This window comes from Ascaphus truei, chromosome 5 (assembly GCF_040206685.1).
Source record: "Ascaphus truei isolate aAscTru1 chromosome 5, aAscTru1.hap1, whole genome shotgun sequence".
NCBI lineage: Eukaryota > Metazoa > Chordata > Amphibia > Anura > Ascaphidae > Ascaphus > Ascaphus truei.
Genome location: NC_134487.1, coordinates 284794234 through 284820119, shown reverse-complemented (window position 1 = coordinate 284820119; position 25886 = coordinate 284794234). Strand labels below are relative to the sequence as shown.

The following is a 25886-nucleotide window of genomic DNA, read 5'->3' as shown; positions in this document are numbered from 1 at the left end:
TACATACTTCCTTGATGCAGCGACCCTGAAGCTGTGAAATGCGTAGGAAGGAATTGTGTTCATCCGTAAGGATTCGTAGAGAATAAGACAAGGCCAGTGAGTGATGTCACCAAAGCACGTTCAGCATTGGGAACAAACATCCAGGCGGACCTCAGAATGGACTCTTTAGTGCTATACCTGATAAGTCTCAAAGACTTAACACACTGTGAGTGCAATATTTGACCTGTTTAAATATTAAAGTATATTATGAAACAGTCTGCAATATGTATGTCTTGTATTTGAGCTCCTCTACCATACGATATATATCTTTTGATTAAGAAGAAAAAGAATCAACAAGATCCTCAAGAATAATGGTATTTCAACTAGTGCAGAAAAATCCCTTCAGCTTGCTCGAAATGCATGGGGGCACTTTAATAAACAATTATGAAAGGACAGAAAAAACTGGAGGAATCGCTAACAAAAAACAGGAGAAGACAATATCAATTGAGACAAAATCAATTACTGAGGAAACGACAAGAAATGAAAGAATCCCAAGACACAAGAACAAGACTTGACTATGCAGAGCTGTGCAGGTCGATCTGCAAGCATGTAACTGATGCTGTTTACATGAAAATTGTCATTATAAAATGTAACTGTGATATGGTTAGGAAGACTATTGAAGATAAGAAAAGCTTATTGAAGATAAGAAAAGCTTAAAGAAGACGAAGCAACGACTTATGACGGGGAAGAAGCAAATCATCGCACTCAAACAGGACGATGGATCAACAATAAAAAGACTGTGCACTTTTCATAAAGAGAGTAGAGGATTTCTACATGAAATTGTACAATAACACAGATATCACCGGGTATAATCCAGCGGAGGAAGAGCAAGAAGAAACCACCAGTGATGTACCATGCGTCCATCCAGAAGAAGTGACAAAAGCCATCAAATTCAAGAAGAATGGGAAGGCTCCCGGGGAAGGTGGAATTACAATGGAAATTTTGAAAGAAGCTGGGGAAGAAGTAGAGAAGATCCTTGCACAACTCCTTACATGCTGCTTGAAGAACAGGACAATACCAGAACAATGGAGTAACGCCGTAGTTATCCTCATGCACAAGAAAGGAGACAAAGACCTCCAGAACTACAGACCAATCAGTCTACTTCCAATCACTTACAATATTCTTATGAATATAGTCACTAATACGTAGGCTGCAACAGACCCTGGATTTTGCCTAGAGAACAAGCGGGATTTCACAGTGTGTACAACACAATGGACCACATCCAAGTTGTACAAGAAGCGATTTCCCAAAGTAATGAATATGATCTACCACTCAGCTTCCGGAAAAGCATTTGATGCTATCAACACCTCAGTGGTTTGTAAAGGCATTAAGAAGACAGACAAAGTGTTAAAACAGCGTACATTGAAATTATAAGGAACATTTGCGAGGATGCCACGTCAACTATTTGATTACATGAAGATACAAGCAAGATAAGGATCAGAAAGGGAGTGCGGCAGGGAGACACTGTGGCACCAAAGCATATCACTGCAACACTTGAGGAATTAAATTGGGAAGAAAAGGGAATTAAAAATCAATGGTGAACACTTGATTCATCTAATATTTGCAGTGGAGATTGTTATTTTAGCCACAAGTCCACAAGACCTACAGCAGCAAATCCGAGATATCACAGAAGACAGTAGGTAGGTGGTCCTCCATATGAATCCCGGCAAGACCAAAGTTATGTTCAACAAATGTGTCAACTCTACAAAGATCTAAATAAATGGTATACAACTAGCAGAAGGAGAAGACTAGGTCTACCTTAGCCGGCAAATAACAATGGATGGGGATTTTTGTAATGAAATCAATAGGAGAATGAAGATGGGATAAAGGCATTTGGAAGAAACATGACAATATCTTTCAAGGGAACCTTCCACAGTGCCTCAAGAAGAACGTTTTTGACCAGCGTATTCTGCCCGTGCTCACGTGTGGTGGTGAATCTTGCACCCTAAATACGAAGGTAATTCAGATGCTTCTGATAACATGGAGATATATATGCTGTGTATTCCCTGAAGAGACAGGAAAAATAATGAATGGGTTTGAAACCAAACAAAAGTCTGTGACATCATTACAAGGGTGAAGGAATGAAAAGGGCGGTGGGCTGGACATATCGCAAGAAGAAATTACAATTGCAGGACAAAGATGGTACTTGACTGGATTCTAAGAGCGATTAGAAGACCAAGACGACGACAAAAAGTAAGATGGGAGGATGAAATTAGAACATTTGTTGGAGCAACATTGAGAAGAGAGGCTTGCAGTCAACATGGAAGATAATTGGGGAGGCCTTCATCCAGCAGTGGATTGACAAGGGCTGAAGATGATGATGATGATGATGATACACACGTGTGTGTGTGTATTGTAAGGAATGTCGCTGGTGGATCATGAACCCTGGTCTCTGTGCTTGCAGTCTGGTGTACTGCCTGTCTGCCAACAGAGATCCTTCTGAAGCTACGGATTACCTCTTGACCGGAACCTGCTCTCTATCAGCAGCCAGGCCTTTATTGAGTTATTGAGGTTTTCTTCGGTATTCTAGCTTGCTGCCACATCCTCTTTGCTGTCTGTCCATGTACCAAACCCTATTTGGACCTTTAACTACGCATGTTCTCTCCTATCCTTGACCTGGTTTGTTACTGACCACTGCTACCTGCCTGCTGATCATTATTGCCTGTGCTCCGACCACCACTACCTGCATACTGCCTGCCCCTGGAGTTTCCCAGTCTGTCAACTCTCGCTAGCCCATTTCCAGCAACTGGACTCCAGCCCGTGACACATACACACACACACACACACACACACACACAGAATATACACACACACACAACAGGAATCATATTTAAGCACAGGGGTTCACCTCACCTTGAAAAGCTGCACCCCGATGCAGGCGAACATGAACTGAAGCAGAGTGGTAACAATGACGATATTGCCAATAGTGCGAATGGCCACGAACACACATTGCACCACGTGCTGGGGAAGGAGAGAGAACGCATTTCATTCTGTGTATATATAACACTCACATTTGTCTGGACTGTCAATGTGTGAATATATTCTATGTGTGAAATATATATATGTGTGTGTGTGTATGTATGTGTGAATATATATATATATATATAATATAATTATATATATATATATATTATTAGTGAACAGCAAGCACTCCAATGTAGAAATCCAGAAGGCCTGGTGCTAATCCCATAAGAAATGTAAAGCGCACATTACCATCCAGCAGGGCAGCAAAACAGCAAAGAAGAGGCAGCTCTCAGAGGTAAGTATACTGAAAAAATATATTATAACAGACACATAAGACTGGCGTTTCGATCCCACAGAGGGATCTTCTTCTTGGGGTTGTCCAGTGAAGCCTGTGCCTTATCATGACTATATACCCTATACCATAGTGCACCCATCACCTGAAATCAATGAAAACATTAATTGGAACCACGTGATGTCTCCTGTTCTCCAGAATGCTTCCGCCGGCCATTTTGGATAAGCCATGACTGCGGTGAGTGCTCCGGAGGGTATATAGTCACGATAAGGCATAGGCTTCACTGCACAACCCCCAGAAGAAGATCCCTCTGTGGGATCGAAACGCTGGTCTTATGTGTCTGTTATAATATACTAGCTGATATACCCGGCGTTGCCCGGGATGTAATTTGGGGGGGGCGGGCGACAGGGTTGGGCTTCCCCCCCTTGACAGCTAGGTGGGTGACTGAGTTGACTGAGTGTGTGGGTGACTGAGTGGGTGGGTGACACTTGACTGAGTGGGTGGGTGACACTTGACTGAGTGGGTGGGTGACACTTGACTGAGTGGGTGGGTGACACTTGACTGAGTGGGTGGGTGACACTTGACTGGATGGGTGGGTCGGTGACAGGGTGGGTGACTGGGTGGGTGACTGGGTGGGTGACTGGGTGACTTTCCTGGGTCGGTGACTGGGTTGTGTGGGTCGGTGAGTGGGTGGGTTGTGTGGGTCGGTGAGTGGGTGGGTTGTGTGGGTCGGTGAGTGGGTGGGTTGGGAGTTTCGGTGAGTGGGTGGGACGGTGAGTGAGTGGGTGGGTTGGGTGAGTGGGGAGTGGGTGGGTTTTGGTCGGTCGGTGAGTGGGTCGGTGAGTGGGTGGGGTCGGTGACTGACTGAATGGGTAGTTTTGGGTGACTGACTGGGTGGGTGTGTGGGTGACTGGGTGGATGGATGACTGACTGGGTGGATGGGTGACTGACTGGGTGACTGGGTGGGTGGGTTGTCTGGGTGAGTGACTGACTGAGTGGGTGACTGAGTGGGTGGGTGACTAAGTGGGTGGGTGACTGAGTGACTGGGTGGGTGACTGAGTGACTGGGTGGGTGACTGAGTGACTTGGTGGGTGACTGAGTGACTGGGTGGGTGACTGAGTGACTGGGTGGGTGACTGAGTGACTGGGTGGGTGACTGAGTGACTGGGTGGGTGACTGGGTGGGTGAGTGACTGGGTGGTGAGTGACTGGGTGGGTAAGTGGGTGGGTGGGTGACTGGGTGGGTGGGTGACTTTGAGTGACTGGGTGGGTGAGTGATTGACTGGGTGGGTGAGTGATTGACTGGGTGGGTGAGTGATTGACTGGGTGGGTGATTGACTGGGTGGGTGAGTGGGTGGGTGAGTGACTGGGTGGGTGAGTGACTGGGTGGGTGACTGACTGGGTGGGTGAGTAACTGGGTGAGTGACTGGGTGGGTGGGTGACTGAGTGGATGGGTGAGTGACTGGGTGGGTGGGTGGGTGGGTGAGTGACTGGGCGGGTGAGTGAGTGACTGGGCGAGTGACTGGATGGGTGAGTGACTGGGTGAGTGACTGGGTGGGTGAGTGACTGGGTGGGTGAGTGACTGGGTGAGTGAGTGACTGGGTGGGTGAGTGACTGGGTGGGTGAGTGAGTGGGTGGGTGAGTGAGTGGGTGGGTGAGTGACTGGGTGGGTGGTTGACTTTGACTGGGTGACAGTGGGTGGGTGGGAGACGGTGGCTGACAGTGGGTGGGAGACGGTGGGTGACAGTGGGTGGGAGATGGTGGGTGACTTACCTTAACCGGGTGGCGGTTCCTGGCGGCAGACGGTTCCCCTCCTGGCACTGATATCCCCGTGGCATCTGGTTGCGGCAGGAGGTGGGTTCGGGAAGTTGGCGGGGTGGGCAAGAGTGGCAGGCTGGCGCAGGAGGGCCGCACCGCGCTTCCCCTTTGTTCCTCGTTGGGAGCGAGGGGGGAGAAGCCTGGAGTTTGCAGCTGGGTCAGGAGGGCTGCGCTGCGCTTCCCCTCCGTCCGGGAGCGCATGTGAGTGTGATGGTGCGGCTGGGGATGTTGCGGTGCGTCCGGGTTTGGGTGAGGGGGGGGGAGTGGTATTTGTGCCTGAGGGGGGAGAGTGACGGCCACCAGGAGGGGGGTTGGGGGGGTGTGTGTAAGGTGAGCTGCGGTCCGGCTGAGGGGGGAGAGTGAGGCCACCAGGAGGGGGGGGGGGGTGTGTGTAAGGTGAGCTGCGGTCCGGCTGAGGGGGGAGAGTGAGGCCACCAGGAGGGGGGGGGGGTGTGTAAGGTGAGCTGCGGTCCGGCTGAGGGGGGAGAGTGAGGCCACCAGGAGGGGGGGTGTAAGGTGAGCTGCGGTCCGGCTGAGGGGGGAGAGTGAGGCCACCAGGAGGGGGGGGGGGGGTGTAAGGTGAGCTGCGGTCCGGCTGAGGGGGGAGAGTGAGGCCACCAGGAGGGGGGGGGATGTAAGGTGAGCTGCGGTCCGGCTGAGGGGGGAGAGTGAGGCCACCAGGAGAGGGAGGGTGGTGTGTAAGGTGAGCTGCGGTCCGGCTGACGGGGGAGAGTGACGGGCACCGGGAGAGGGGGAGGGAGGGGTGTGTGTGTGTTGGTCAGAGGGGCACGTGGTAACGGTATGAGGAGAGTGTGCGTGTGTGTCTCTCCTCCCTGCCTGGCTCCTCCCTGCCTGGCCCGCAGGCCAATGAGCTGTCCAGCAGACATACACACACACAAATTATTTGAGACTTATATATATATAGATTTTTTCAGTATACTTACCTCTGAGAGCTGCCTCTTCTTTGCTGTTCTGCTGCCCTGCTGGATGGTAATGTTCTCGTTCTCTCTCTCTCGTTTGTTCTCTCTCTCTCGTTCTCTGTCTCGTTCTCTGTCTCGTTCTCTCTGTCTCGTTCTCTCTGTCTCGTTCTCTCTGTCTCGTTCTCTCTGTCTCGTTCTCTCTCTCTCGTTCTCTCTCTCTCGTTCTCTCTCTCTCGTTCTCTCTCTCTCGTTCTCTCAGTCTCGTTGGTAATGTTCTCTCTCTCTCGTTCTCTCTGTCTCGTTCTCTCTCCCTCTATATATATATACACACACATATATATATATATATATATATACACATATGTATGTGTGTACGGTATATATGTCTTGTAAACCTTTATTGTTACAATTGTGCATCAAAAAGACCATGATGAATATTATCTTGATACAGAGGTGAATCCTCCATGTCATTTTAAAGCCAAAAATGAGGAAGATGACTGTTAGAGATAAAACTTCAAGGGTTAGTGGACTTGAGTTGGTACCAGGATTGGGCTCCTCGTGACTCACCTTAAGACCCTTGGCTCTGTTAATGGCTCTGAGAGGCCTCAACACCCGTACAACTCGCAAAATCTTCACCACATTGATGGCGCTTGATCTGAAAAGCAGAAGCACGAGTGTGGGAGCAGACAGTTGGTTTACAGATGGACTTTAATGGATCCCTACATTTATGACTGCTAATGTCAGCTTTTACCCAAATATATATATATATATAACTCATTATACGTAATTTTATGTCTAATTAAAGCAACAGAGATATAAGAGAGAGACCGACCAGCTGTAGCAGGCGTAATGGTCACAATGTTACTGGCTGTAGCAGGCATAATGGTCACCATGTTACTGGCTGTAGCAGGCATAATGGTCACAATGTTACTGGCTGTAGCAGGCATAATGGTCACCATGTTACTGGCTGTAGCAGGTATAATGGTCACAATGTTACTGGCTGTAGCAGGCGTAATGGTCACAATGTTACTGGCTGTAGCAGGTATAATGGTCACAATGTTACTGGCTGTAGCAGGCATAATGGTCACCATGTTACTGGCTGTAGCAGGTATAATGGTCACAATGTTACTGGCTGTAGCAGGCATAATGGTCACAATGTTACTGGCTGTAGCAGGCATAATGGTCACAATGTTACTGGCTGTAGCAGGCATAATGGTCACAATGTTACTGGCTGTAGCAGGCGTAATGGTCACAATGTTACTGGCTGTAGCAGGCATAATGGTCACAATGTTACTGGCTGTAGCAGGCATAATGGTCACAATGTTACTGGCTGTAGCAGGCGTAATGGTCACAATGTTACTGGCTGTAGAAGGCATAATGGTCACAATGTTACTGGCTGTAGCAGGCGTAATGGTCACAATGTTACTGGCTGTAGAAGGCATAATGGTCACAATGTTACTGGCTGTAGCAGGCATAATGGTCATCTCTGAGTTGATATATTTAAGGCTTAGAAGACGGTCCCTTGTTACCTTGCTACAAAGTTACTCACTGGATTCCGAATGAGATGAGTGAGACGCTGACAACCAACAGGTCCAGGATGTTGAAGTAGTTTCTACAGAAGGAGCCCTTGTGTAAGAAAGCCCCATAAGCTGTCATCTGTAAGAGACACATCCAAGCAAAGCTGCCAGTCACCAGAGCCAAGCACACCCAGACTGACACTAACACTGCTACAACCGAGGCTATATCATATGCACTACTACATCAGAGACTGTACAACTCACACTACTACACGTGAGCGAGCAGAGACTGGAGAACTCACACTGCTACATGTGATCGAGCAGAAACTGGAGAACTTACACTGCTACACGTGAGCGAGCAGAGACTGGAGAACTTACACTGCTACATGTGAGTGAGCAGAGACTATACAACTCACACTACTACATGTGAGCGAGCAGAGACTATACAACTCACACTACTACATGTGAGTGAGCAGAGACTATACAACTCACACTGCTACATGTGAGTGAGCAGAGACTGGATAACTCACACTGCTACATGTGAGTGAGAAGAGACTGTACAACTCACACTGCTACATGTGAGTGAGCAGAGACTGGAGAACTCACACTGCTACATGTGATCGAGCAGAAACTGGAGAACTTACACTGCTACACGTGAGCGAGCAGAGACTGGAGAACTTACACTGCTACATGTGAGTGAGCAGAGACTATACAACTCACACTACTACACGTGAGCGAGCAGAGACTGGAGAACTTACACTGCTACATGTGAGTGAGCAGAGACTATACAACTCACACTACTACACGTGAGCGAGCAGAGACTGGAGAACGTACACTGCTACATGTGAGTGAGCAGAGACTATACAACTCACACTACTACATGTGAGCGAGCAGAGACTATACAACTCACACTACTACATGTGAGTGAGCAGAGACTATACAACTCACACTGCTACATGTGAGTGAGCAGAGACTGGATAACTCACACTGCTACATGTGAGTGAGAAGAGACTGTACAACTCACACTGCTACATGTGAGTGAGCAGAGACTGGAGAACTCACACTGCTACATGTGAGAGAGAAGAGACTGGAGAACTTACACTGCTACACGTGAGCGAGCAGAGACTGGAGAACTCACACTGCTACATGTGAGTGAGAAGACACTGTACAACTCACACTGCTACACGTGAGCGAGCAGAGACTGTACAACTCACACTGCTACACGTGAGCGAGCAGAGACTGTACAACTCACACTACTACACGTGAGCGAGCAGAGACTGTACAACTCACACTACTACACGTGAGCGAGCAGAGACTTTACAACTCACACTGCTACACGTGAGCGAGCAGAGACTGTACAACTCTCACTGCTACACGTGAGCGAGCAGAGACTGTACAACTCACACTCCTACATGTGAGTGAGAAGACACTGTACAACTCACACTGCTACACGTGAGCGAGCAGAGACTGTACAACTCTCACTGCTACACGTGAGCGAGCAGAGACTGTACAACTCACACTGCTACACGTGAGCGAGCAGAGACTGTACAACTCACACTCCTACATGTGAGTGAGAAGACACTGTACAACTCACACTGCTACACGTGAGCGAGCAGAGACTGTACAACTCACACTGCTACACGTGAGCGAGCAGAGACTGTACAACTCACACTGCTACACGTGAGCGAGCAGAGACTGTACAACTCACACTCCTACACGTGAGCGAGCAGAGACTGTACAACTCACACTACTACACGTGAGCGAGCAGAGACTGTACAACTCACACTCCTACATGTGAGCGAGCAGAGACTGTACAACTCTCACTGCTACACGTGAGCGAGCAGAGACTGTACAACTCTCACTGCTACACGTGAGCGAGCAGAGACTGTACAACTCTCACTGCTACACGTGAGCGAGCAGAGACTGTACAACTCACACTGCTACACGTTAGCGAGCAGAGACTGTACAACTCACACTGCTACACGTTAGCGAGCAGAGACTGTACAACTCACACTGCTACACGTGAGTGAGCAGAGACTGGATAACTCACACTGCTACACGTGAGCGAGCAGAGACTGTACAACTCACACTGCTACACGTGAGCGAGCAGAGACTGTACAACTCTCACTGCTACACGTGAGCGAGCAGAGACTGTACAACTCACACTGCTACACGTGAGCGAGCAGAGACTGTACAACTCACACTGCTACACGTGAGCGAGCAGAGACTGTACAACTCTCACTGCTACACGTGAGCGAGCAGAGACTGTACAACTCACACTTCTACACGTTAGCGAGCAGAGACTGTACAACTCACACTGCTACACGTTAGCGAGCAGAGACTGTACAACTCTCACTGCTACACGTGAGCGAGCAGAGACTGTACAACTCACACTGCTACACGTGAGCGAGCAGAGACTGTACAACTCACACTCCTACACGTGAGCGAGCAGAGACTGTACAACTCACACTGCTACACGTTAGCGAGCAGAGACTGTACAACTCACACTGCTACACGTTAGCGAGCAGAGACTGGAGAACGTATACTGCTACACGTGAGCGAGCAGAGACTGTACAACTCACACTCCTACATGTGAGTGAGAAGACACTGTACAACTCACACTGCTACACGTGAGCGAGCAGAGACTGTACAACTCACACTGCTACACGTTAGCGAGCAGAGACTGTACAACTCACACTGCTACACGTGAGTGAGCAGAGACTGGATAACTCACACTGCTACACGTGAGCGAGCAGAGACTGTACAACTCACACTCCTACACGTGAGTGAGCAGAGACTGTACAACTCACACTGCTACACGTTAGCGAGCAGAGACTGTACAACTCACACTGCTACACGTTAGCGAGCAGAGACTGGAGAACGTATACTGCTACACGTGAGCGAGCAGAGACTGTACAACTCACACTCCTACATGTGAGTGAGAAGACACTGTACAACTCACACTGCTACACGTTAGCGAGCAGAGACTGTACAACTCACACTGCTACACGTTAGCGAGCAGAGACTGTACAACTCACACTGCTACACGTGAGTGAGCAGAGACTGGATAACTCACACTGCTACACGTGAGCGAGCAGAGACTGTACAACTCACACTGCTACACGTGAGCGAGCAGAGACTGTACAACTCTCACTGCTACACGTGAGCGAGCAGAGACTGTACAACTCACACTGCTACACGTGAGCGAGCAGAGACTGTACAACTCACACTGCTACACGTGAGCGAGCAGAGACTGTACAACTCTCACTGCTACACGTGAGCGAGCAGAGACTGTACAACTCACACTTCTACACGTTAGCGAGCAGAGACTGTACAACTCACACTGCTACACGTTAGCGAGCAGAGACTGTACAACTCTCACTGCTACACGTGAGCGAGCAGAGACTGTACAACTCACACTGCTACACGTGAGCGAGCAGAGACTGTACAACTCACACTCCTACACGTGAGCGAGCAGAGACTGTACAACTCACACTGCTACACGTTAGCGAGCAGAGACTGTACAACTCACACTGCTACACGTTAGCGAGCAGAGACTGGAGAACGTATACTGCTACACGTGAGCGAGCAGTGGGAGGCCTCTGCTTGATCCCTTGCTCCAAATAAGCAAAGTGTGCTACATCCCATTATAATAAGTATAGAACGTAAAACAGCAATTCCTGCTGCTCGTGCGTTTATTGAAACTCACCTGAACCAATAGGTTCCCCAGGAGCTGCTCCATGGTTCCCTGAAGTCCAGGGACCACCCAGTTCCCGCGGTGCTGGCACCGGACAAAAATACATGCCCGCCAGATACAAAATGGCTGCTGGGTCAGGGTTTGCTCCAGTGGCCAATTGAAAGGCGCAATGTCACCGGGAGATGTGATTGGTGGGCTTGGTATTGGTTATATTGGGAGATGTGATTGGTAAGCTTGGTATTGGTGACATCGGGAGATGTGATTGGTGGCTTGGTATTGGTGACATCGGGAGATGTGATTGGTGGCTTGGTATTGGTGACATCGGGAGATGTGATCGGTAGGCTTCGTATTGGTTATATTGGGAGATGTGATCGGTAGGCTTGGTATTGGGGATATCGGGAGATGTGATTGGTAAGCTTGGTATTGGGGATATCGGGAGATGTGATTGGTGGGCTTGGTATTGGGGATATCGGGAGATGTGATTGGTGGGCTTGGTATTGGGGATATCGGGAGATGTGATTGGTAAGCTTGGTATTGGTTATATTGGGAGATGTGATTGGTAGGCTTGGTATTGGGGATATCGGGAGAAGTGATCGGTAGGCTTGGTATTGGTGACATCGGGAGATGTGATCGGTAGGCTTGGTATTGGTTATATTGGGAGATGTAATTGGTAGGCTTGGTATTGGTTATATCGGGAGATGTGATCGGTAGGCTTGGTATTGGTTATATTGGGAGAAGTGATCGGTAGGCTTGGTATTGGTTATATCGGGAGATGTGATCGGTAGGCTTGGTATTGGTTATATTGGGAGATGTGATCGGTAGGCTTGGTATTGGGGATATCGGGAGAAGTGATCGGTAGGCTTGGTATTGGTTATATCGGGTGATGTGATTGGTAGGCTTGGTATTGGTGACATCGGGAGATGTGATTGGTAGGCTTGGTATTGGTTACATTGGGAGATGTGATTGGTAAGCTTCGTATTGGTGACATCGGGAGATGTGATTGGTGGGCTTCGTATTGGTGACATCGGGAGATGTGATCGGTAGGCTTGGTATTGGTTATATTGGGAGATGTAATTGGTAGGCTTGGTATTGGTTATATCGGGAGATGTGATCGGTAGGCTTGGTATTGGGGATATCGGGAGATGTGATTGGTAAGCTTGGTATTGGGGATATCGGGAGAAGTGATCGGTAGGCTTGGTATTGGTTATATCGGGTGATGTGATTGGTGGGCTTGGTATTGGTTATATCGGGAGAAGTGATCGGTAGGCTTGGTATTGGGGATATCGGGAGAAGTGATCGGTAGGCTTGGTATTGGTTATATTGGGAGATGTGATTGGTAGGCTTGGTATTGGTGACATCGGGAGATGTGATTGGTGGGCTTCGTATTGGTGACATCGGGAGATGTGATCGGTAGGCTTGGTATTGGTTATATTGGGAGATGTAATTGGTAGGCTTGGTATTGGTTATATCGGGAGATGTGATCGGTAGGCTTGGTATTGGTTATATCGGGAGATGTGATCGGTAGGCTTGGTATTGGTTATATTGGGAGAAGTGATCGGTAGGCTTGGTATTGGTTATATCGGGAGATGTGATCGGTAGGCTTGGTATTGGTTATATTGGGAGATGTGATCGGTAGGCTTGGTATTGGGGATATCGGGAGAAGTGATCGGTAGGCTTGGTATTGGTTATATCGGGTGATGTGATTGGTAGGCTTGGTATTGGTGACATCGGGAGATGTGATTGGTAGGCTTGGTATTGGTTACATTGGGAGATGTGATTGGTAAGCTTCGTATTGGTGACATCGGGAGATGTGATTGGTGGGCTTCGTATTGGTGACATCGGGAGATGTGATCGGTAGGCTTGGTATTGGTTATATTGGGAGATGTAATTGGTAGGCTTGGTATTGGTTATATCGGGAGATGTGATCGGTAGGCTTGGTATTGGGGATATCGGGAGATGTGATTGGTAAGCTTGGTATTGGGGATATCGGGAGAAGTGATCGGTAGGCTTGGTATTGGTTATATCGGGTGATGTGATTGGTGGGCTTGGTATTGGTTATATCGGGAGAAGTGATCGGTAGGCTTGGTATTGGGGATATCGGGAGAAGTGATCGGTAGGCTTGGTATTGGTTATATTGGGAGATGTGATTGGTAGGCTTGGTATTGGTGACATCGGGAGATGTGATTGGTGGGCTTCGTATTGGTGACATCGGGAGATGTGATCGGTAGGCTTGGTATTGGTTATATTGGGAGATGTAATTGGTAGGCTTGGTATTGGTTATATCGGGAGATGTGATCGGTAGGCTTGGTATTGGTTATATCGGGAGATGTGATCGGTAGGCTTGGTATTGGGGATATCGGGAGATGTGATTGGTAAGCTTGGTATTGGGGATATCGGGAGAAGTGATCGGTAGGCTTGGTATTGGTTATATCGGGTGATGTGATTGGTGGGCTTGGTATTGGTTATATCGGGAGAAGTGATCGGTAGGCTTGGTATTGGGGATATCGGGAGAAGTGATCGGTAGGCTTGGTATTGGTTATATTGGGAGATGTGATTGGTAGGCTTGGTATTGGGGATATTGGGAGATGTGATTGGTAGGCTTCGTATTGGTGACATCGGGAGATGTGATTGGTAGGCTTCGTATTGGTGACATCGGGAGATGTGATTGGTGGGCTTGGTATTGGTGACATCGGGAGATGTGATTGGTGGGCTTCGTATTGGTGACATCGGGAGATGTGATTGGTGGGCTTCGTATTGGTGACATCGGGAGATGTGATTGGTGGGCTTGGTATTGGTGACATCGGGAGATGTGATTGGTGGGCTTCGTATTGGTGACATCGGGAGATGTGATTGGTAAGCTTCGTATTGGTGACATCGGGAGATGTGATTGGTGGGCTTGGTATTGGAGACATCGGTGGCCAAGCTTGTAGTTTAAAAAAGAAACTACAAAACATTTAAATTCCTTTTTACAGAGAACAGGGAGGTCCCCAGAGGTCAGGGAACCACAGATGAGCTTTAAGGGACCCCTCCAGTCATGGTGGTTTGCGGCTTCAACTCTCTAACACCTCCTAATGACAAAGCACAAACTGATGGTTGTGGTACAAAATAGATGTCTTGATACACAGGATGTGCCCCTCGCAGTCTCCATTTAATATTGAAATTGCCTTGATGCATAGACTATTTAGAGTTTATTTCAATGAAATTCTGTTAAGCCCTTGCGTGCCAGTGGGTCTTGCAAGATAACTTAGCAATGCATTGAAATCCTTTCTGGCACTGAAGTCAAATTATTTCTTAGTCCTAAGTAGGGCATGGAATGCAGAAACAGCAGTGTCCCCAAAACCCATCAACCCCTTCCCTCCTCCCCCGTTACCCCCCCAAATAAGCCCAAAACAAGACGAGAAACAGATCACCCCCCAAGAAGGGGCATTTCAAGTGAGCAGAGCAGGGAGCTGGGTGTGTTTACCTTGAGGATTATTTCTAAGGTAAAGATACTACTGAAAACGTAATCAGCATTTCCTAGGATCTGAAAGACAAGCAGAGTGGCGTTAGCGGCAGGCGTGAGCGCAGGAGGAGGGGAGTGTGGGTTAGCATCGTGCGTTGATGATGAGATGCGCTTGCAGAGAGAAGAGCAGAGGGGAACTGGAGCGTTACCTTCAGTGCTATCTCTACGGTGAAAATGGAGGTGAAAACTATATCGAAATAAAATAGGATCTGCAAAACACAAAAAGGGTAGGAGGGAAGTCTGGAAATGAGGCAAGGAGAGGTGATTGTAACCCCTGAAGGGGTTAATCAAAGACTTCTGTCTAAAAAAACAGGTGCAAACAGCACCATATTTAACAAAGAAAAAATAAAAGCCATAAAAAGCAACTTTTTGTAATGAGCTAAATCTGTGCTGTATCTGCTGATTATATTTCTGTGGCGTTACACCCCCCCCCCCCCCCTTTGCTGACAGAGGGGCCAGTCTGGCTCCAGGGCTATTAAACTGCAGCAGAGCGGTCAGACATGAGGCGGTCAGCGGGCATACTTGGTTCCTGAAGGAGTAGTGGCGCACGGGGTCTTCGGCCGCCAGAGAGATGCTGCTCAGGAGGATGAAGAAGAGGATCAGGTTTGTGAAGATGTTGTTGTTGACGATTCTGTGGCAGTGAAGACGGAACCTGTAACGGGCCCCCCCCGCAGGGGAGGGAAGGGGTTAAAACATGAAATTGATGTGTCCATCCAAGCCTAGGAAAAGCCACCGTCGGGGCCTTATTCTCTAGCAGCCAAAGTAGCCGGTCGGGTAGCTTCGGCTGATAGAGAACCAGCACCGTAACAATGTAATTGACTTTCTTAAGGGGCAATCTCTTATAGGTCTGAAGTGTACTAAAGCCAGCGACTTGTTTAAGGGGTCCCATCAGGGTGATTGATGCCTTTTAATACACAAATCTGTCTTTATTTAAAGTCAGTTTGTAAACGCAGATCGGAGACTTGGGGGGTGGGGGGTTTGATTTCCTCTGGCTGCTCCCTTTTTCTGACGTCACTGCGTGTTGTTCAACACGAGTTTGCACAGGCAAAGCCCCCTCTCTCCTCTTCCCCTTATCTTTATTGGCTCTCTGATAAGGACCGGGTGGGATAAGGGGAAAGAAAACACTTGACTGATATAAGTAACACTTTCACAATTCAGAGGCCCTTAGGGAATACAGTTTGCAAGTAATCTCCATAGAAACAAAATAACCCTAATGTTTGCCCTTAGCACAGTTAAATTAGTTTAAGGAAGCCAATTAGATAAATTAGGTTGTCTTTTGGCTGGCTACGCAGAATTGCATTGTAAACAAATGTAACAATGTAGACACAATATGGCAGCATGAACCTGATGAGAAAACATTGTGTGCAGTATACATTTATATATCTCTTAACCTGTGTATTATCTTTAAATATAAAGCTGCGTTTTACCAGAGGGAAATCACGGCAGGTTTACAGCCACTGGATATCAAGAGATATGTCAAGAAATGTTGGTTTGGAAAAAGTTAAAAATACCAACGCGTTTCTGATAATCACAGCGTCCCTTGTCAAAACAGAGGTATCTCTCAAGCCAGGTATCGTCTGAAATGCGTGGGTCTTTTTCACTTAGTTATAAATGTTAAACCAGCGGCCCACAAACGTTTCCTGCTGCCCCCCTGCTTCCTCTCCCCCCCTCTCACCTCGTCTTCGAATGACGCCGCGGGGTCACGTGACGTCACTTTGCCGAAGACAAGGTAAGGGACGTTGCAGAGGCCTCACGCGATCCCCCAGCATTTAATTTAAATGCCTTAGGGAAGAGCGCGGGGCCTCTGCAACCGCCACGCCCCCCCTGGAAAATCTTGCGCCCCCTACTGGGGGGGGCGCCCCCCAGTGTTAAACTATCTCTTGATAGCCAGTTGCTTGTTTCACCCAAGCCTCGTCCCTACGGGCCAATATCAGAGTAGGACATTGTGGCTTCCTGTTGGATGACCCACATAGGCATCTTTGATTAACTTTCATTTTACGACACATTAAAGGGTCTCTGGAGCTCAGGAGAGCGTGGGTCAGCACCAGCGGACCTCTCCATTTCAATGCTGTAAAAAAAGAGAATGCCTTTTTTTATCGGGGTCTCTAAATGGGGTGGGGGGGATTCTTGTAAATCTATTGCTTGTCTAACCTTAGTCCTGCTTGCCCTTATCAGAGAGCCAATAAATATAAGGGGGGGGGCTCTGCTTGTGCAAGTACTTGAACACACAGTGACATCAGTCAAAAGGGAGCAGCCAAACCTCTCCCAAGTCCCAGCTCCCCGTGATTACAGACGAATGATGTTTTTATTTTTAGTGGCGGTTGCCCAGATGTAACCATCTAAACATGTCTCTTCCATTGCTTCATTCTGGTCCTGGGAGGGACTGCCACTTTATTTCCTGGGACTGAGCGCAATGCTGAAGCGTGTTACTGGGGAGCACGGACAGAGCCTTCATCCAATTAACAATGTTACACTGAAAACAGAAATGGAAAGTGAGAGCACTAAACCCCCAGGTGGGGCCGCACCAGAGATAACAGAGAGAGAAAGCTCCCTGGGCTTTCATGGAGAAGGCATAAGCAGGGGGACGGACGTGGCACAGAACATAGGAGCCACGTCCTGCGTGCCACTTGTTGTGACACTGCAACCAGAACAGCCTACAATGGATTGCAGGGAAATATTTGAACCTGCTGTCCACAATAAAGGGCATGGTACATTATATTAGTGATGCGGAGTATATCTATACACTGAAAACACCCCACAGGGTCTATGGGGCTTATTAATTAATCTGTGATAGTGCCGATCGGGGCATTGTCGCTCAGAAACATCCATCAAACTCCATGTATCTGGATACATGTCCCCTATAGATTGTGACTTTATGTGGGTCACACAGTTGCATATTCGTGGTGGTCACATGAATTAGAACATCTATCTGTGAAGGGGAATGTGGCGTAAACAGACATTAAGCGATGCCTCTTTCTGGCCGGTCCCAAGGTACCTTGCACGTATATCCCCCCCGTGCGCATTAGCTTAGGGCGAGTCGGACAAGTCAAGCAACACGCATATTATAGTGCGACGTACAGACTCACTCTCTCCAGCGCCGCGGTCCAAGGAGCCAAAGTCTGCGGCGCTGGAGACAATGTCTGCCGCAATCGCGCTGCGGCGGGTCCATGCTTCCGGACCCCCCCCCCAGCGTAAATCATCCGGTGTAGCGACCACCGCAGTCGTATGACCTCAGTGTCAGCGGCACCAAAGACAGTTAGGTTTAGCTACATCTGTATCAAATTAATTATTCTCAACATCAAAAAAACATTTTGGGTGGCAATACCTCCCCTGAAAATGAACTGAGTCAGATGTAAGTAACTGGTTTACGCAGCTTCTTATATCTGGCGCAGACACGAGTTGAGAACTGAAAATGTTGGAGATATATTTCGTAAAATCTCCCAGCTGCAAAATTGGCACAGATCTAGTGCAAAAAAAACAGCACCAGATTTAGCAAACAGAAGGAATTCTATTGAAAGCAATTTGAGTTTTTCTTTTGATACATTTGCTGCAATGCGCTTGAAATGTTTTTGCCCCAGTTTTGCAGTCAGGAGACATTATTACACAGGTCTAACAAAAGAAATACAGGGACCCAAGATATAACATGGACTAGGGCACCAAAATGGCTGCGTGGGGGCCTGGTTACTACGTGGGGACGTTTTAAGGGCCATGCCCCCCGGGTGTATCCAATTGGGAGCCTTCAGGGCCAAGGAGAGAGCCGGCCTGCACTGGGCCCGGAGGTGAAAAGTAAGATGCTAGGCAATGAGGCACCGGACAGCCTTCCCTCACTGTTCTGAGCCAGGGCATCTGGCTGTCCCACCTGCAGTGGCCTTGTTCATAAATAGATCTCTTAGTATGTCACAGTAAGCTGTACTTTGTCTTGGGAGAGAAGTTTCTAAGAGCACTGTATCATGCTCCTTTTTACAGGGTGGAAAACCTCAAGGTGCTAATGCCCCTTTATAAGGACTGTAATTGGTGAAATACCTGTTGTCATGACGGAAAATGAAGAAGGCGCTGGCCTCAGGCATGGGGACAGCTTTCTCCTTGAGGTGCATCTCAGACAGGGGTCGTGGGCGAGGTCCAACGGGCATCTCGGGCTCCTCCTCTTCTTCTTCCCCTGAGAAGGAATCATCATCATCACTATCAAGTGCAATGCATGGCACTACCCGAGGTGAAGGGAGGTCGTGTGCCGTTCCATAAATAATCTGCACAAAGAAATAGGTCTTGTCCTTTGGAATTGAGATTTTAAGTTTCAATCTAATTAAAAAAAAAACCTTTTGGAAGTTCCTCCCTCCACAGAGTCTCCCTGATACAGCACAACTACAATTGTTTATGCCAGTAGATTTTGAAATTGGTTTAAATATCATTTTGGTTGATGCCTGTAATTGTCCCCTCTTCCATATAATAAGTTACAAAGTAGATGAGGTTGAAAAAAAGACACATGTCCATCGAGCTCAACCGATGTTAAATGACATCCTGTATTTCTATTTATAATATTACATGATGGGCCAAATTAGTGTAATTCTGGGGCAACCCCCCCCCCCCACTAATGTATTAAAGAAAAACTCCAATTGAAGCAAATAGGATTTGTTTCTTTGATACATCAGTTCTATTGCTCCAGAATTGCACAACATTTGACTTGATACATAAACCCTGATGTTTAGCTTGAAGCTGATTTTGGGAGGGAACACACACACGATACCTGCAAGCTCAGAACCCAACAACAATCACATATATATATATATATAACATAGAAAAAGAACAAAAAGCACTCCGTAATAATAGTCACTGGTGTGGGTGCAGATCCTATAATGAAGAATAAGCAATACGATACCGTTTGGAAACGAAATCAGCAGGCAGCACTCCAGAATTGAACAAACAAGTGTATTGGAAAAATAAACACAAAACCAACGTTTCGGACCGAAACGTTGGTTTTGTGTTTATTTTTTCAATACACTTGTTTGTTCAATTCTGGAGTGCTGCCTGCTGATTTCGTTTCCAAACGGTATCGTATTGCTTATATATATATATATATATATATATATATGAGTGTTATTTGGTGAGACCAAATATATTGCATACAACAAAAAAACAAAAAGCCCCAATGCTACATCCAAATCCAAATGACAAAGGATATAGTTAAGTATCTGTTTGTCTTCTCATGAGTATGGGTCATTTAGTTAAACTCTTTGGCCAAAGCATTACACGCCTAGAGCCAGATTTTGGGAGGGATTGCCTCTTTATAAAGCTTAGCACTAAAGCATGTGCTCCAGTTCCTGGAATCGCTCCCCTTGTCCCCCGGGAAAGGAGCTGTACCTGGGGTCTCGTTGGTGGAGGGGTATGGAGTCTTCTCCTCATTCTCATTCGATGGATCTTCCACATTAATCTGTACAGAAGAGTCCACAAGATCAGCAGAGTGGGAGGGGGGGTTACACGGTTAAACACATCCCTGACCCCCTCCCCCCCATGAATTGAATGTTCCAAAGGCTGTTTGGACAGTGAGAGAGGCCTGTTGTACCCATGACAACAGTCTGACTAAGCCAATCAGTGCTCACCATGCCTGATATTTCCATATGTGAGAAAGCTGTGAAATGTTGCTGAATGGAGTGTTCTGATTGGTCACTGCCAGTGAACTTATTTATAACATTCCCGTGAGGTCATTGTGATGTCATTCACACCTTGGTAGCAGGTGGGGACTCCCCATCTGCGGTGATGGCTTTCAGTTCTATCTTCTCCTTGTTCTCCTCCAGGGGTGGGACAGGGGACTTCCCCAGATTCTTGTTCTCATGCTTCTTCTCGGGACTGGCCGTCCTGACCAAGAGTGGGAAATATGTTTAGGATTCCACCCTTTGCACAGGCCCCTTCAAGTTGCTGTCCCTCTTAGGGCCACCATGAGCCAATAACAAATCTTGTATAAGGGAAGGATACAGCAATTTAAATATAAAGGCTCAGGATGTTAAGAAAGTACCTCTACACCAGCAGAATACAACACAATCAAATCTAAAGTCACATTAAGATATCATCATTATCATGTCAGGAGTCTGGAGGCAGCCATCTTTGATTTGTGATGTCACAGGGAAGTGAAGTACGTTGAGGTTGGTGATTGTGCCTCTTCTGATCCAGCACACACCTGCCTTCCCCCCTTCTTCTACACCTGATGTTTTAGATTGAAACAGTGAAGGTTTGTGTTGTTACAAAAGAAAGGGTGACAGAAATGTGTGTTTAATCTCAATGCACTTCAACTTTTAGTGTCAAAAACGACATCCAAAGATGGCTTCCCCCAGATTGCAGAACATAATATGCATATAAAATATAACACAAATACATAGATATTTTGTGTGCTTGTAGATATGTGTTAGTATACCTCCAGTAATGTATGTACAGTATATCTTCTTTTATATATTGCCCACCGTGTACTCAGTGCTTTTCAAAAGAGACAATACAGCACAGGGAATTATAATACAATAATTGCAACAAACAAAATCATAGGAAAGGGAAGCCCTGCCCCAGCGCGCTTACAATCTAAGTGGTATGTTGGGAGACTTCCAGAGACAGCAGGTGAGGGAATAAGTGCAGTAGATGGCAGTGCTTGGCCATAATGGTTGGTTGGAGCGACTGTGGGTGTGGGACAGTAACCACGAGTCCAGGCTAATGAAATGCTTCATTTAAGAGCTGAGTTTTAAGATTTGAGTTAAAGGTGGAGAGAGAAGGTGCTTGGCATATACTGAGTGTGAGTGAGTTCCACATGTAAGGTGCAGTGAGTTGAAAAAGTGTAAGGTGAGAGAGGGCAGTAGAGGTAAAAGGGGTGGAAAGGAGACAGTTATGGGTAGAGTGCATGAGTCGAGCAGGGGCACAGCGAGAGATCAAAGCTGATATGTAGGGAGGAGGAAATGAGTGGAGAGACTTGAAGGTAAGGAGGAGAAGTTTGTAGGTTATATGAAATGTAATGGAAAGCCAGGAGAGGGATTTAAGGAGGAGATGAGCAGAGACCCTTCTGGGAGAGAGTTCAATTATTCTAGGGTAGAAGAAGAAAGTTGTGATGCAGGGAAGCTTGTTAGCTGAATATTACAATTATCCAGACAGGAGAGGAAAAGGGTATGCATTAGTTGTAGAAGTAGATTGACAGAGGAGAGGGTGAATCTTGACAATATTACGGAAGACGAAGTGACACATTTTAGCCATGCCGTGTATGTGAATGGAGAAGGAAAGGGAGGAGGCAAATGTCACTCCTAGACAACATGCTTTGGTGGCAGGATAGATGGCAGTTCCACTTACGGTGATGGAAAAAGGGGATATTAGGCTAGGTTTAGGGGGAAATAGGAGGAGCTCAGTTTTAGACATATTAAATTTAAGGCGGCGGAGCACCATCCATGAGGATATCACCAGGAGGCATTCAGAGACTTGTTGGTTTGCGGGTGTGAGGGTAAGGGTGAATAGATATATCTGCGTATCATCTGCATAGAGATGATACCAAAGCCAAAAAGAGTTGATGAGGTCACCAAGTGATAGTGTGTAGAGAGAGAAAAAGAGAGGTCCCAGAACAGAGCCCTGGGGTATACCAACAGACAGATCAACAGAAGACAAAGACATGTTAGCAACAGCGACTGTCAGGCCTGGTGGGACTTGAATCTGCGACCTCTGCTGTTCAGGGAAGCAGCTATGACAGCAAATCAGATCAGCACCTGGACAGTTCCCTGGCCTCAGTGTGCCTTTGAGTTGCTGCTGCTCTCAGCTATTCTGGATCAGCCCTCACTGACACTCCCTCCGCTTCCTACTTACGGACAGCCCTTTCCTCCTGTCCTTTGCAGGATCAACTTGTTAATTTGGCTACTGTGACTCTTTGTAGCCTGCCTGCCTGGACCCGTGCTTGTCTGACCACTCTACCTACTTGCTGTCTGGCTTGACCAGTGCCCACCTAACAACTCAACCTTTCTGATACTTCAGACTGCTACTTAGAACCTGCAGCAACAGGCCCGACAGCGACTGAAAATATGCGATGGGAGAGGTATGATGAGAACCAAGACAGAGCTTTGTTGAGGATACAAAGAGACGAGAGTTTAGACATTGAAGGAAACGAGAGTGATGGACACTATCGAAGGCAGCAGAGCGATCGAGTAGAATTAGTAGGGAAAAATGACCATAGGGTTTAGCTTCATGTAGGTCATTGCCTACTTTAGTGAGCACAGTCTCTGTTTAGTGCGCTGTACGAAAGCCAGATTGTAAAGGGTCCAGGAGGGCATGGGAATTAAGAAAGTTGATTATACGGGAGAACACGAGACGTTCTAGCAGTTTGGAGCATTTTGTATTATGGTGTAGTCTTCATTTAAGGTGACCTATGCTTTATAAAAAGACACCCATAGCCACTCCCTTGTGAGTGCCGTCACTGTGTGTTGGGAAGGACATTGCACAGTCAAAGGGCTTGCCCAGTAGTGGGCAACTCCAGTCCTCAAGGGCCACCAACAAGTCTGGTTTTCAGGATATCCCTGCGTCAACACAGGTGGCCCAATCAGTGGCTCAGTCTAGACTCATTAAGCTCTGTTAAATCATGGAAAATAACACGAGGTTACCTAAAACACAAATTGTAAGCTCTTCAGGGCAGGGACTCCTTTTCCTATTGTTTAAGCTGAAGCGCTTATTCTCAGTGTTATAATATTATGTCACGGACAGGCGGTCCTCGCTTACCGACGTTCCGGTTTCCGATGGATGCCTTATCCAGACCCACTTATCTGACGGTCACTGCGGTTTGCGGAACGCATTTTGTCAGATGAGCGAGGACCGGTTGTATATTGTAAAGCACTATGTACCTGGAGGCCACTATATAAAGATATACATATAACTACAGCATAGAAAGGGAAGGACAGGAGGGCCAATTTACTAAGCGTTGCATAAGGCCACTTATGGCCCACTAAAGTAAACAAGCGATGCACTGCCTTATAGCATAGCACCACTTAGTAAACATGGGCCGTATCTCTTTAGTAAGGATGGGCAGGTTCGGGGGTTTGAAATCCAAACTTTGCCAACTTCGAAGTCTGGAGTTCAGGACACATTTTACCATGTGAGCTTAAATCTAAAAAAAAGGCCTCATCCTTAGATTCAGTTTTTTGCTGTTTTATTTTACAAACTGGGGCGACAGTTGCAAGTTCAAAAATGTACCTGCATTTAAATGTTCCTACTTAGAGTATTTTTCATTATTTAAAAAAACATCCCCAAATCATGGAAAATGCTGAGAACCAAAACACTAGTAAAAGTGCCCACCCACACTCTATAGAGACAATAAACATGTTTGGGAAAAGGCAGTCAATAAAGAGTATTACAGATGGTAACTTCTTCTAAATAATGCATTAGATCAAACACTCAGGAAAAGCACAGGCTCCTAGAAGTGAATATATAGGACTATACTAAAATCCAGAGCGCACCTGGCCTGCTTCTTCCTCTCCTTCTCTTCCTCCTCCTCCTTCTGGGCGGAGGTCAGGCTCTCTGCATCAGCCAGGTTGTCGACAGCAATGGCCAAGAAGACATTAAGAAGGATATCTGTTTCCAGATGTTCTTAAGGAAGATCTAAGATGAAGCCTGAGATATCTCAAAGGGGACGAAACACTCGCTCAGTACTCATTGCCTGGTATTTTCGTGGCCTGTATTAATACTTCATGTATTTTACTGGAACACTGTAATTAAACAATAACATGGACACTCACATGTTTATCAACATTGTGCATATGAATCTTAGGTAATATTTTTGGCACCAGAAATTATACATCCAACAGTTTGCTAACCAGAGGGTCCTTCTTCAGTATGGGCCAATCCAACATCAATTATTCAATCCCCAGTAGGACTTTCCTCAATCCATTGCTCCATCCGGGTTTCAGATCCAACTGGTAAATTCCTCAGGATCAACCAATTCTGTGTCAAAGTTTCTTCCCCCCGAATGGTCTTCCTCAGGATTTGATCACTTCAGTGCAATATCAACTTTTCTGTCACATTCCTCAGGGTGGGATCAATGCAAATGAGTGTCAGTTAAGTAGTTCCTTGCTCAGCCAGTCCACCACCAACATGAGACCTTCCTCAGGATGGATCAGTCCAGAACCAATGCTTGAGTCCGCACAGGGACCTCCCTCAGAATGTGATCAATGGAACATCGAGGTTGGATTCATATATTTACCTTATTTTTCTATCTCTGTAAAGACCAGAGTGAGTGCGTTTGTCACTAATCATGCATTGCTTAATACTTATAGCCTTCTGAAAATAAAATATAATTATAGTGAGTATTTCATAAACACAGCGGCCCCTTAAAATGAATATGCTGCAGTGTATAATACTGCCGAGTTTTATTACTGTATATCAACTATCACAGGCAGGATCCCAGGGCTCCACTCTGCCTTATTAACTGCAGCTCACTTTCACACTTTCGTCTCTTTTTTGCAGCCTGCACATGCGTTGTGCTGCAGGAGCCCAGGAAAAGGAAGCGCAAAAGGATACAGTTGCCACAGATGAAGAGGATGATGAAGTAAATGCAGACCAACATCCCGGGAAAGGAGGGGCCTCCGTACGCCATAATCCCATCATACATCACTGAGTTCCAGTCCTCCCCGGTCAGGATCTACGAGAAAAAGACACAAGTTCCAGCACTTGCCACAGACAATACTGTATACAGTACACACACACACACACTGCATCTCCTTCACAATAAAGCCATTGAATGCTGCTGAGTGGAAACTTTATCACCTGGATCGTGGTGACTAGATACAAAAATCCATATCCAATCCCATCTACATATCTGCGGCTCCCCAATTTTGTCTCCGACCCTCAGATATCACAGATGGGAAATTCGTCATTTACTAAAATCTCCAGGTGCAAAATGCATGCAACGCTGGTGGCAAAACCAGCACCAGATTTATCAACGGAAAAAAAGCCATTACAAGCAAAATGTTCTTCTCTATTTATTTTTTACAGCTGCCTCTGTATTTAAGCTGCAAGAAGTGATACCTCCCGGCTTGCAAAATAACAGCACCAGATTTATAAAAGGAAAGCATCCCTTTGCTTTTTATCACATTCCCTTTTTAAAACATAAATAACTCTGGTGCCGTTTCTTGCACCCGTGTT

At 46.9% G+C, this 25886-nt stretch overlaps 1 protein-coding gene across 11 annotated transcripts in view; it reads right to left on the bottom strand.

Annotated features, from left to right (window-relative positions):
* The window catches only part of CACNA1C (calcium voltage-gated channel subunit alpha1 C), a 470141-nt gene that overhangs the window by 90548 nt on the left and 353707 nt on the right, over positions 1–25886 (bottom strand). For 6 of the 11 annotated variants that reach the window (XM_075602396.1, XM_075602400.1, XM_075602404.1 and 3 more), the window contains exons 15-24: positions 25263–25383; positions 24203–24317; positions 20465–20597; positions 20103–20172; positions 18771–18903; positions 15270–15399; positions 14897–14956; positions 7581–7687; positions 6599–6686; positions 2893–3000 (exon numbers count right to left, since the gene is read on the bottom strand). In XM_075602396.1, the coding sequence (XP_075458511.1) occupies positions 2893–3000; positions 6599–6686; positions 7581–7687; positions 14897–14956; positions 15270–15399; positions 18771–18903; positions 20103–20172; positions 20465–20597; positions 24203–24317; positions 25263–25383 (1065 nt within the window). Of the gene's footprint in view, positions 1–2892; positions 3001–6598; positions 6687–7580; positions 7688–14708; positions 14769–14896; positions 14957–15269; positions 15400–18770; positions 18904–20102; positions 20173–20464; positions 20598–24202; positions 24318–25262; positions 25384–25886 lie in introns of all 11 variants that reach the window. The other 5 variants (XM_075602398.1, XM_075602401.1, XM_075602399.1 and 2 more) reach the window with 2 other exon arrangements.